We start from the raw sequence: 13,862 nt of genomic DNA, 5'->3' as shown, positions 1-13,862 counted from the left end.
GAATGGTGTCTTGGAAGTACCAACTCTGTCTTTGACTCTACCATAAAAAGCTCCTCCATGTCATCAGACAATTCACGTGGCCAAACTTTTCACAGGTCCCAGTCCTGTTTCTCATTTTCAGAACAGTCACTTGAGACATAAGAATCCAATTTGCAAAATTGTTAGTGTGTACCCATCCAAAGGACATCAATGGGAAAAACAATGCAAATATATAAACTTTAGTTGTCTTGGGGCTGGGGGTGACAGTGAAGAGTAATCAAATCTCTAAGCCCCAATTTTCATCAGAAGAGGCGTACATTTGAGGCTAGTATCTGTGTGTCAATCACCCACTGGTAAAACAAGGTAACAGAAGTTCAAGTTAGAGTATTTACTGTCAAACTGAGTTTAGTATTTGAAATACTCCAATACTGTACTGAAAACCACTATAAAAAGAAGATAATTTCAAGAAGAAATTTACATTTCTTTGCTTACAGTAGGATTTGAGATGAGGTACTAAAGATGCACAGTGATTGGGAAGAAGCTATTTCTGGAACTTCTCTCACTTGGTTAACATTTCCCATCTTACAGAATGAAGCCAGCATTTTGAAGGAAAGATGAAAAAAGCAGTAATGAAAACTATTTACCATTATAAAAGCAAAACTAATCTGTGGATCTATTAATAAATACAAACCTACCGTTCTCCCCCAAATCACTGATGCTCCCTCTTTGCCCTCCTTAACTTCAGCAAATCTTTCAGCATAATTTTTACTCACTTCAGTGGGATCTCGTGCTTAACTTCAGGTTATCTATGTAATGATTGTAAATTATACTTTTATTTCCTATGAACCTGCTCTTTTATTGCTGCCATCTCCACGTGGAAAATGTCCAGATAGCCCCCTTTTGAGATCTGTATTTAATATAGACCATAGCTGATAAAACTGAAACTGTTAAGACACAGTTAAACAAAAAAGCTGGTTAGCCCTGTTCCTTAAAATGTGTGCGTTCCTTTTTTCCTTAGTTACAGTACATGTTGGTCTATATAGCTACATGTGTATTTATGTGAGGCGAAAGGAGGAAAGACTGAGACACAGCACTTGCTACCAAATCTAAATGTACTTTGTAACTGGAAAAGAAACCCCGCAAACCCACATTAGTGTCCCTTCTGTACAGCAATATAATTACTGTAATTTCTTTAAAACATTAATGAGCAACAGTAATAATAAGCTTGTAACTCAGAATTTCTTTTAACAAGATATATGCAACAGCCAACTAACTCATGATCTATGAAGCTGCAAACTCACTTCTCAAATAATTTTCAAAATATTAAAAACCAGACATGTTTTTTGTGTCTTTTTATTTGGTAAAGGGAATTTAATTTGCATCTGCTTTTGTTCTGGGTTTGTGGGTTTTTTATTTAAAGCAGCCTTGACCTAAGAAATTAATATGAGGTCTGAAATCACATACAAGGAAGGAGTGATGTTCACTGACCTATGCTTCTACTGCTTTGTCCATGACATTGAAACTATGATAGAGAGCAGAAAATCTGTGCAGTAAGTTTTCTCAAAAGGTTGTTTAAAAATGGCATTATAAATGTAAGGGATTAAGTAGTACAATTATCTCCTGAATTGTTTTGTTAATAATTGATTTTAATATATAACTTGGGTCACTGCACATATTAAAAGATTTAGTAATACTAATTTTCTCAGCTTTAATGTCTAGTTATGATTTTCAGGTAAAGGATCTATACTTAAGTAAAGGATCTAGTCTTATGAAATAAAGTGCCTGTGCTGCAGGCACATAAAACATCTTACAAATTTTCATTTATTTACTTTCTTTCCAAAAGAACTGATGTTTAGACGTAAATAGCAATATTCTTATGGTTATATCCTCCCTGGCATACCTCATTGGGCCTGTATACACTCAAGCTGTCTTACCAAATATTTTTAAAATATACTCTCACCTTCAAATAGTTACATAATTTCAGTAAGTTTGGCCATCCATGTATGTGGAGCAGAGTATCTTGAAGCATACTTTACCAGGCTCTAAAAGTCTTAGTAGTATTCCAAATATAAATGTTTTAATATTTGCAAGTATTTCTAACAGTCATAGCAGTCCTGCCTGTCCTCTTGAAAAAGGCAGGTTAAATTGTTAAAAATCTCCCTAGTAAGATTAAACTGCTCATACTAATCAATCTTAGCTTCACCTAAAACAGATACAAACCTAGCTTTGATCAAAAGAGCCACAATTATTTTGTTACATTTTAATTAATATTTTACATAGGTAAATACTATAATGTGAATTTTACACTTAGATAGACGTGTAAATGTACAGTTTACCTTGGTTAGATAAAAAGTTAGGCTAAGTTTTACATAATGTTTTAGACTACTTAAATGCAGTAGTTTAATACTGTAAAAAACGATTTCTAACCTAACCATGTATATCCATGGCATGCAGGTAATGCCCTGGAAAAAAAAAAAAATTTAGACACTATACCTATTTTTTGGAGCTGCTAGGAAACATTTTAGTTTAGTTACTACCATTAGAATATATACAAAAGTCAGTGTACATTTAAATGTCTTTTCTCAATAGTGACTGTTACTAACCAATTTTATCACCAGAAATTCTACTAGCTCCACCTGAAACACATCATCATCATTGAATAAACTGACTCAGTGTCAGGGTTTTACAGAACAGTCATGATTTAATGGGGGTCTATTGCTCAGAATAACACAGATTGCTTTCTGAAAAAAAATAATTATAGTCAAAGGAGAACATCAATCCAAGCAGGCATATGTACATAAATTGTGACTTAGAACTGAAGTACTGTTAACACTTCTAGTACAGTACCATAAACCAACATTATCATAACTAGCATTCTTTTCTTAGTGCTCTCCGGTCTAAAGGTCATGTGCAGATAAGCAGCAAAAGTTGCAAACAAGATGAGCACAGAAGCCTGAAAATATTTTGCAAGTTCTTCAGTAAATCAAGCTAGATTTCAATTCAAGGACAACAGTGTTACACCTCATATAAAACCCAAGTAACTTTATCCCAGAAAATTTTACCTACCTTAAAAATTCCATGAACAACTCCTAGTTTTTACAGGTTTTGTCCTGTAACAGATTTGTTTGGGATCTTAAACAATACTGTGAAACAGTATGTAAGCTGCACATAACAAAAAACACTGAAACATTCTCTACCAAGAAAAGGTGAAATGCAGTTTTAAAAACACTGTCAGATTAAACTTTTTGAACTGGAAGAAGGAAATTCATCTTTGATTAGGATTTCCAAGGTCTCTATCAGAAACTAAAGGATTTATTTTACAGACATTCAGATTTCAAGTGCTTAAAACAAAAATTAAAATAATTTACCTGAAATTCTGGTATGGTAGACTTTGTGACACCTTTCCTCTTCTTTGTGATTGCTTTTTTAGATATCGATTTTTTTCCTTGTAAGATTAAAAGAGAAAAGCTTCATAATGCTGTTTGTTGTACTTCATTAACAAAACCAAATTAAATACAGACTTGAAAGTTAAACTATAACTAACAGGTGGCTGCCAGCAAGTCATGTAAACATGATGAATCAGAACTAGACTCAGCAAAAGCAAACATTAAACAAGTATCTGTGTATGGCAGTCTCTTGGGGAGGGGGGGAGGAAAAAAAGGGGGGGGGGGGGGGGGGAATAAAAGAACAAACCCACTACAGTGCCTACAATATACTACCTAAAAATTTAAGTCATAAAAGAAACATTCACACCACTGTTCTGAAAGGAGTGAAATCCAGAACTTATGCCACAAACTTAAGAAATATAGCATCTTACCTGCAAGATTTCTTCTCTGACACCATATACTGAACCACACATTAGGATCTGGGACCTCTGTATCTTATAGTAAAAAATACTCTTGAAGTGCAATCAATATCTAGAAATCCCTGAATGAACATACTGAAGTTACCAGTGAAAGCAGATTACTCATTTGTTTTTCCTGGCTGTGGCAAAACCTAAGATTTTAGAAGAAAGCAAACACCTTCCTGTAATGCCCTTCACACCCAGCTGTGCTATGTAAGAACATGGATGTTACTAAAAAACTTTAACGTAAGGGAAGTGCTTTACTGCCTATAGTATCAGGGTTCACAAGTCACATACCTTTCTCAAATCAAGTAGTTATACCACCAAGCTATATATGCAAAATAATGGAGTTTCTTATGTGGTTATTTCTACATTCACATAGTAAACTGAAACAAGCCCACTTTTGACCTGTTCATTCAGACCAAAACCATCACTCTAAGATGACAGCTGTGGTCACACTCAGGAGTCCTAAACAATAACTAATCTTAATTAAAAAGAAATAATCATACAAAGTATGTAATATTCGTTGTCAAATAGAATCATTACAGGCACCTGGTAATAACACAAACAGAGGCAGATCTGATATTTATATTAATGAAAATATTGGCAGGAATTGCATTTAACTTTTTTCTAACAGATGCTTGCTTGTGTGTGAAAATGCATATGTACCTATACACACATGTATTCATAGATGCCTAGGCATCTTATTTTCAGTTTATTATACTATCCTATTTTCAGTTTATTACACTATGAGTTTCCTGAACATCTTACCTGAACCTGAAATAAAACACACTTTAAGAGACAGGGCACAGGGCTCAAAGGATCCATATTTGAAACTCCACATAAAATCAAACCATATAAAAATCAATAAATCAACCTCTATTTGAAACTCCACATACTGAACACATAACAAAGTTTAAAGAGCCCTCAACTACCAAAAACAAACACTCACAGATTTCACATTACAGGACAAGTGATAAAACAGAGAAGCATGTTTATTAGAACAATCACCCAAATGTTTTGACAATGGGCAAAGAAGTCAGCATTTTTGTTATATATTTTACAAATCCAGCTGCATTGAAAACATAATTGCTACTACTGAGAACAGTACTGTCAATTTAACGAGCTAAAGCAGACATCTAATATAAGTTTTGTTGACAAACTGACTCAAAAAGAAGTCTGGTCATACGGTGGTTCCTTGTTATAGCCCTGTAAAAGAATGTTATCTGGCAAGAACATGAAGAGATAAAAACATGGGGCAGCTAGACTGTCTTGCTTCTTTACAAAAAGAAAGACATCAACATAATCGAAATGAAAATTTTCATTTTATTTGAATAATTTCAGCATACTTTTCAGGAAATATTTACTTGAATATTTTCAGCATCAGGTGCTGTATGATGCAGTGTACTTCAAAAAGTAAGAGTTAACAGAAATATACTCTCCCTTCCCCAATATTTCCTTCTGAAAAAAGGGGTACAAAATTGTTAGAAAGAATTATAATTAATTACCAAAAAAAGAAAGGAAAAATTTCTTCTTTTGCAGCAGCATCTGAAAAGCATGCAGTAGGGAAGATATGGGGTAACAGACAGAATAAGAATTAAAAAAAACACTGACTAGAAGCACAAACAAAATGAGCCTTACCTTCTGTGTTAACTGAATCAAGGAAAAAAAAGTCTTTAGACTATGACATATGAGTTATCATAAAGCATGCCTCCTAGACTATACATACCATAAGACTTACACAATTCCCAGGCTGACATCTGCCACAAACTAAGAAGATGTTTGTACAGGGCAGCACTACAGTCTCTTTCCCACTTTGTGACTATACACACCAGATGTCCTATGGTGCAGGCACATATCACATACCAAACCATAAGAAAACACTACAGATATTTGCACAGTGGGAGAGAATTAATACATATAGCAAACTAACTTTGGCAAACTCATCTTCTACCTTAATAACGTCCTTATAAAATACCAAATTGAAATTCAAAACAAGTTATAGCACTAGTACTGATAATCTCTCTCTTTTAAAAAAGTTACCTCTGGTTTTCCAAAAATAGTATTTCTCGTTTGCTTTCCAAGCAAGAAAGATAATAAAGGAAAAACTTCTATTCAGTATTCCTGAGACAATGCAGCTGCACCTGTGTCCAGTTTCCAGATTGATATTAGTACCTAAAAATATTCCAATTCACTTACCTTTAAGCAGAAAAAACTTTGGATAAAATTAACCAAGGATCAGATCTCCACAATAAAAATCTACTTTTAGATTGCCAGACCACAAGCTGACACATTCAGCAAAAACAACAGCAATGGTAAGGGATGTCAGCCTCTACTAGCTGCTGGCCCTGTCGCATGTAGCATAACCACAGGAATGCTTCAGCCATGCCACCACAGAGCAGTCACAGCTTCAACTGCCAGGCTGAGGTGGGCATAGATTCTGTACAGAGGGTAAAATCACTTTGGGGTTGAACAGGCATCACCTGTGAGCAGCAACTTCTCAAACCACTTCACTAAGGTCTGCTAGAGCTCCTTTGCCCATAATCCTAGGTAAACAGACTATTTTAAATGGCTTAAATTACTTCAGCAGATGAAGTAATGCTTCTGAGAGCAGCTAGATGGATTTTGAATCACAGCACACTGTACCTTTCAGAACATACTCAATGAACAAATATATTTAATTGCTGATTGAGAGCAATCAGAGTTAGAAAAACACACCTAAGAAATAATGAAGAAAAAAAAATATTTCTAATAAGGAAGCTCATATGCATTATCTCTTCAGGTCACCTATTGCAATTCAACACACCCTGCTTGTTTCTCACCTCTCAGTCCCCAGCTTCTACTAGCCATCATTTATAAACCACTTACCAAGAATTCTACACATAGGCAAAATAATAAAGTAATTTCAGTACAAAAATTCTCAGAGGGGGAAGGGGGAACATTGGCTCAATAAATAGATTTCCATCTTTAGAGGTCTCCAAGTCACCACTGACCTGATCTGGTATTTCTGACAGTCCTGCTTCAAACAAGGACTCAGACTGGGTGACCTACACAGGTTCCTTCCAACCAGCTTTTCTATGGCTCTGTGACTCTTCTAAAGACTGCTTTGCACAGTATACATATATTAGTAACAAATACACAGGAATCAATACCGCAGGACTGCACTGCACAGAAGGAAGATAAATCAGATAATGCTTTTGACCAAACAATTTCCTTACACTTCTCCCTGATCATTTAAGAATGAAATGAGAAAAACACTCTCCATCAAGACAAATTAAGAGTTTCCCAAACTAAAACAAGATGTCCAAAGAAAATAATGATCTTGAAATAGGTGAAGAGGCCTCCTCCTTCAATAGCTGCAACTACATAAAAGCTGTTGTTAGGTTGACCATCCTGAGGCACTTACAGTGGCTTCCCTATCCAGCAACAGCTACAACACTAAATTATTTTTTGTGGAGTAGAGATATTCTTATTTGGACAAGTATTTGATAAATGTTTTATAAATATTGATAAATAAATATTGATTTATTCTTATTTCTGTCTCTACTATAGGGCAATGCTTGTAATAAAGATTAAAGTTTTACTTCTTTTTGATAAAAAGTTCAATTTCGAATATAGTTAACACTTCTCTGGAAAAAAAAGAGCTTTATTCCCCCTTGCCAGAATTATAAAATAACATTACTGAATTTAAAAAAATTTGTTTGTATTCAAATATATACACATCAAAACTATATATATATAAAAATCTACTTTGCTGCAAATGGAACTGTTCTAAAGCTAAGAAATGTTAGCCTATTCCTCTGTAACCTTACATTCACCAACATGATTTTACTGTGCCACAATTACTAATTATGTCTCCACATTGCCTTTTCCAACAGGCTCCACATCTCAGATGGGTTTCAGTTCAGAGAGAAAGAGACTACGAGACATTGCACCTTGGGTAGAAGTTGTAACTATCATCTCTCTTCCCCTCACATGCTGCAGGAGAGGATCAGCTCTTTTTGTACCACCTCCAATACTGACAGAGAGCTAAGCAGTTCGTGAGATTAGGGAGGGGACCACTACAGACACCCAAGGCAAGAGCCCTTCCATGTTCAGTGGACAAATCGGACTATGCAACAAATAGAGAGTCCTTTTCATTCTCTGCTAGATAATAAAGGGAAAATACACATTCACTTTATTCTTCAAGCAAACTACAACAAATCTTATCATAAATTAAACTATAATTCAGTTATCTGTGGATATAAACCAAAACTCTTTATTGATTTGAGGTATTATTTCTCTGCAATAACATGCTACCAACCTATACCAAGAGCTGGTAGCATCAGAGCCTAAAAGGTCAATTTGCATGTCTCCTGACTTCACCTGCTGAAACAAGCCACTTGGATATTAAATTGAAACAAGAACACTGCCAAAATGCATACAATCTGCAGTAAAGGACACTGCAGCTGTGTAACATTTTAGCTATCACATTATTGTTTTTTCTGAATGAAAACAAACTCTATCTTGCAGTAGGAATGCAGTAAAATATAGGTTTTCCACAGTAAACTTACTTGAGCAAGCCCTTAGTCATCTGTCAAAAAAGCTGAAAACTGTATTAAGCAGACACAAGTAACATTAACTTGGATACTGCTCTGTCCATCCAGACAGTGTCTGGTGCTTGAAGGATGATGAGGACTGAAACCTGCAGAGTGAGTATTAGTATAAGCAAGTTAACAGAGGTTAGTGAAAGCACTAAAGAATGTGAAACAAATGCTATTCTGAGAAAAGCTGATTTCAAAGTAAGTGAACGTCATATTGGAAAGCACTGAAATATTTGTACTGTTTGAAATAGTGTATTCCAGGTTTCATGTATGACTCAGTCTCAGAGTAAAGACATAACTTTATATAACAAACTAAAACTAAACCAAAATAAATAAGTCAAATAATTCAAAGATGAACAATTTTTACATTACTGCTTTTTAATTTTTAATGCTAAATTAATGGTGATCACAATAGGTGGAGCGGAAGAAATATTTCTTCCCTGAATAATCTCAGTTCCAAGAGATCAGATTATTTTATACTTTCAAATGATAGTTAAGAGTTGGTTTTTATCAATTTTCCTTCTACATATTTATAATGGTCATCAAGTAATTTGTTAAGCAACTTATTGCTGAAACTAAAAAACAAATACAGATCTACAGATCTTTCACATTTATTCCTTTTAAATAACACCACCGCTGGAACATTTCTGTTGTAAGATTCACTGAAAATCAACATTTTACTAGCCAACAGCCCCTTAGCCAGCTCTGAGAAAATTCTTAGATGTTATTTAAGTTCAGTAGGTCCAGAAGATATCTGACTGCCATATGTTTTCCTTTCAAGCCAAAACAAATTCCACAGATGTCAGCACTGAATAGAAGTGCAGGCAATTAACAAGGTAACATAAAAACTAGTGCCTGGACACTAATTATGAGCATCAAAAAAACCCACTAGGGAGATTAGATGCAACTAAAACAGAAGCCATCTCAAGTTGATCTTGCCATATGTGGGTCAAGACGGGGGAATAAATAAAAAAAATGGTATTTCAGATCTCATTTAGTCCTGTGCCTAGAGGCACAGAAGCACAGACAAATAAAACACTAAGCCACAGGAATGCTCTTGACGTTGGTAAATTATCTCAGCACAGACAGTACAATCCATTCATAAGTTATCATAACATAAATAATTTTGACTTGAAAGCAGGAATATTTATACAGATCTAGTAAAACTTTTTGTTATGAACTATGATATTTGAGTCCTCATGGCTCCTCCTTGAAGGACAACAGTAATGTTAATCCATGCTGCAAATTATAAAGTGACAACACAGAGCAATATTTAGTTAAAATTTATTTTAATAATGATTTTTAACAAAAAATGCAATTTTTACCACATATGCAGCAGAGACTCATTACCTCACATGGGGAAACAGATGTTTTTGACATCAAACACTAACTCAGTAGTATTTGCCATAGTAAAATAAAGTTAAGTTAGTCCCTTCCAATTGCAAGAATTCCTGTTTTCTCATTTCATTCTAGCAGCAACTCCACTGTTCCCAAATTGAAAAACTGGCCCTATATTTTCCTGTTCACAGATTTGTAAAACACATTTCATGCCTTTCAAAGATTTGGCAACTACTGAGCATGTCCTGTTTTCTCTTTATTCTCCTAATCTTCTATCTTGCTCCCAACAGCTCCTCTTTTAGAAAATATAACAGCTTCCACATTGACACCGCATATGCTTTTATACAGTCAAAACAGCAAGGCGGGTCTGAACAAATGCATTAATAACGCTGCTTTACCGAACAACGTAAGTAAACCCAATAAAATCTCAGCAGTACATGTTTTCTGAAGATACTGACACTTCAGCTTAATGCAGAGTACATTGTTACAACTTTGTAGACTACCTCATTTAATGTTTTCAGCATGGTTAACAGGTTGTTCCAAAAATAGAGGTTAGATAACACTACAAGAAAGTTTTTACAACTTTGAAGACAGAAGTGGAGATTAAACTCCCAAGGACAGTACACCATACACTACAAAACTGCTGCCATATTAAACTGCTGTTAAATTCATTTCTTCACATTCAAGTAATGCTTGATTTTATAAACAAAATGTAATGGTACTCTAAAGAAATAAAATATACTATGAAATAGGCTTTAAGCAGGTGGACTGCTATGAATCTTTCAGAGCACAAGTATAGGGTATAGAATTTACATCAAGGTTCTTCTAAAGGTGTGTGCTATATTGGTGTTTTCTACACCAACTGGAATAAAAGAGATTGAACTTACACTTACTTCAACTCTACTTTGGGGACATCACAGTTATTACAAGCAGCCTCTGGTCCCTCCTATTTTCTCAACCCTATGGATGTTCTGAATTTCATCCAATCCCTGTTTCAAGCATGCAAGCACAGAATTCTCATGCTTTTGTACTGTGCCTTGGACTGCAATCTTTGTTGTACCCCGTGATTTACTTCTGCATAACTGCCTCAGTCCAGATCCAACAAGCCTACCACCATTGTCACAGTCCAATTCAAGGATTTATAGCCTAATTTATCTAACTCCAGTAATTAACATTTAAAATGACTGTGTAGCATGCAAGTAATTTACAGAACTACTCTCTCTGATTCTTTCCATTATATTCAGTACTACTCTGTCAATAACATTGACACAGAACACTGCCACAGTAATAACCATCACCTTGTTTCAGAGACACAGATTCAATAAAGTGGTTATATCTTCCTTTTCCTAACTTGTAAGAAAACCTCGTAACTATGGCAAGGCTCACGACATAGCTGTGTTCTCAAGTTTTGCTCACAATAGTTATGGGAAGTTTTCAGCTAAAAAACCTGCAAAACCAGTCTATATTCATGAACAGTATCTTTCGGGTACCACTGCTACAGCAAGTCAGGAATGTGCAAATCATCTCAACAGAAACATGAACCGTGACTCGAAGTTAAATTTAGCTGCCTTAGAGAACCAATAGTACCTTGTTAAAAAATATGGAAAAGTACTCACTTTTGCATTCCTCATGCTCTCTTCTACCTCCTGTACTTGTAAAGAACATTGTGAAGAGTGATTATGACTATGATAGATTTGAATCAAGTGGTTTTGTGAATTCAGAACAAGTTTTACCAAATGTCTCTCTGTTCTACATTGTAAGAGTATCTTTAAAGAGAAGATAAAATTTCAGAAGATCTTTGAGAAATACTACTTAGCCTTAAACATTATGAAACATTACAAAACAGTAAGACATTAGCATGAATTCAGTCAAATCCTATTCATTTCAGCCTAACAGCTGTGGGACTAATGGACACTTAGAATCATAGAATCATTTAGGCTGGAAAAGACCTTCAAGATCATCGAGTCCAACCATCATCTATGCCCACTAAACCATGTTATGGAGTACCTTGTCTACATGCTTTTTGAATACCTTCAGGGATGGTGACTCAACTACTTCCCTGGGCAGCCTGTTCCAATGTCTGAAAACCCTCAGTAAAGAAATTTTCCCCAATATCCAACCTAAATCTCCCTTGCCACAACTTGAGGCCATTTCCTCTCGTCCTATCTCCAGCCACCTGACAGAAGAGACCAGCAGCCACCTCACTACAACCCCCCTTCAGGCAGTTGTACAGAGCAATAAGGTCTCCCCTCAGCCTCCTCTTTTCTAGACTAAACAACCCCAGATCCCTCAGCCGCTCCTCATAAGACTTGTGCTCCAGGCCCCTCACCAGCTTGGTTGCCCTTCTCTGGACACTCTCCAGCACCTCAGTGTCCTTCCTGTAGTGAGGGGCCCAAAACTGAACACAGCCCTCAATGTGCGGCCTCACCAGTGCCCAGTACAGGGGGACGATCACCTCCCTGCTCCTGCTGGCCACACTATTTCTGATGCAGGCCAGGATGCCGTTGGCCTTCTTGCCCACCTGGGCACACTGCTGGCTCATATTCAGCCGGCTGTCGACCAGCACCCCCAGGTCCTTTTCCACTGGGCAGCTTTCCAGCCACTCTTCCCCAAGCCCGTAGCGCTGCATGGGGTTGTTGTGACCCAAGTGCAGGACCTGGCACTTGGCCTTGTTGAACCTCATACAATTGGCCTTGGCCTATTGATCCAGCCTGTCCGGATCGCTCTGTAGAGCCTCCCTACCATCAAGCAGATCAACCCTCCCTCCCAACTTGGTGTCGTCTGCGAACTTGCTGAGGGTGCACTCGATCCCCTCATCCAAATCATAAATAAAGATATTAAACAGAACGGGGCCCAACACCGAGCCCTGGGGAACACCACTTGTGACCCGCCGCCAACTGGATTTCACCCCATTCACCACAACCCTCTGGGCTCGTCCATCCAGCCAGTTTTTCACCCAGTGAAGAGTACACTTGTCCAAGCCATGAGCTGCCAGCTTCTCAAGGAGTATGCCGTGAGAGACAGTGTCAAAGGCCTTGCTGAAGTCCAGGTAGACAACATCCACAGCCTTTCCCTCATCCACTAAGCTGGTCACCTGGTCATAGAAGGACATCAAGTTGGCCAAGCAGGACCTGCCTTTCAGAACCCCATGCTCGCTGGGCCTGATCCCCTGCTTGTCCTGGACTTGCCATGTGAGTGCTCTCAAGCATAGGAGGAAAAGTTCCTTCTTGTAATACCCTAATGTTTTCCTCCAGCGAGGTCAAAATTTGCAATGCAGAAGTAGTCAGAATAAGAAGGGAAATGCCTCAACATATTAAGAGATAAAGGACGAGAGAGTACCAAAAAAAACCTGGACCCTTCATATCATGCCCAGGACAATAATGCCTGTCACCTGCAGATGAAAAAGAATGTTTTATGCCCTTCACCTGAATGGAAATGAACACACTATCTGAGCGTAACTTAGACTATCAGATCCAGCAGATCAAGTAGTTAGAGATGCAGGAAAAGTAAAAGTGGAGAAGAGGTATTTCCATCATTTCTCATTGAATAGACACACATGACGTCTCCATGTGCAGTCAGGGTTGCAAAACTGTGCAAACACCAGTAGAATGCATGACAGAAAACTTTGTTACACTTTTCTGGATTTCCACCTGCAGTGACGCATCTCCGCCCTATCTCAAACTGACAATGAAAGGGAGTAGTAATACTATACCTGCAGTGTTCTCTGACGATGAAAATATGTACAATTAAAATCTAAGTTCAGATGATTAACGGCATCTGGCACTGGTCTACAGTTACAGATACATATTCTTAATAAAACTATACACTATTTTCTGTATTAAATTACCTCTGATAACGTTAAGCTCCTTATGACACAACATGGAATCGGAAAAAACAAGGTACATGGCATTCTACTGCTGAATTTACTAGTCAGTCATGTAAAACTGCAAGTTAAAACTGAAAGAACGACTGTTCTAACTCCCATGTTTTTAGTGGTACGGAACACTAGCTTGTTTTGTAATAAGCTTCTGAAACATATTTATGTCCTAAATTACATTCTAATAAAGCATAAAGGATGATAATTGGATAAATAACCTCCATTATAATCCTGTATCAGA

At 36.8% G+C, this 13,862-nt stretch overlaps 1 protein-coding gene across 2 annotated transcripts in view; it reads right to left on the bottom strand.

Moving 5' to 3' along the window:
- The window catches only part of KIAA2026 (KIAA2026 ortholog), a 54,643-nt gene that overhangs the window by 25,624 nt on the left and 15,157 nt on the right, over nucleotides 1-13,862 (bottom strand). For both annotated transcript variants that reach the window (XM_030004243.2, XM_030004244.2), the window contains one exon: nucleotides 3,348-3,424. In XM_030004243.2, coding sequence (XP_029860103.1) covers nucleotides 3,348-3,424 — 77 coding nt within the window. The remainder of the gene's footprint in view (nucleotides 1-3,347; nucleotides 3,425-13,862) is intronic.

Source organism: Aquila chrysaetos, chromosome Z (assembly GCF_900496995.4).
Source record: "Aquila chrysaetos chrysaetos chromosome Z, bAquChr1.4, whole genome shotgun sequence".
In the NCBI taxonomy this organism is placed as follows: Eukaryota; Metazoa; Chordata; class Aves; order Accipitriformes; family Accipitridae; genus Aquila; species Aquila chrysaetos.
The sequence above is the reverse complement of the archived record's forward strand: the minus strand, read 5'-3'. Positions and strand labels throughout refer to the sequence as shown.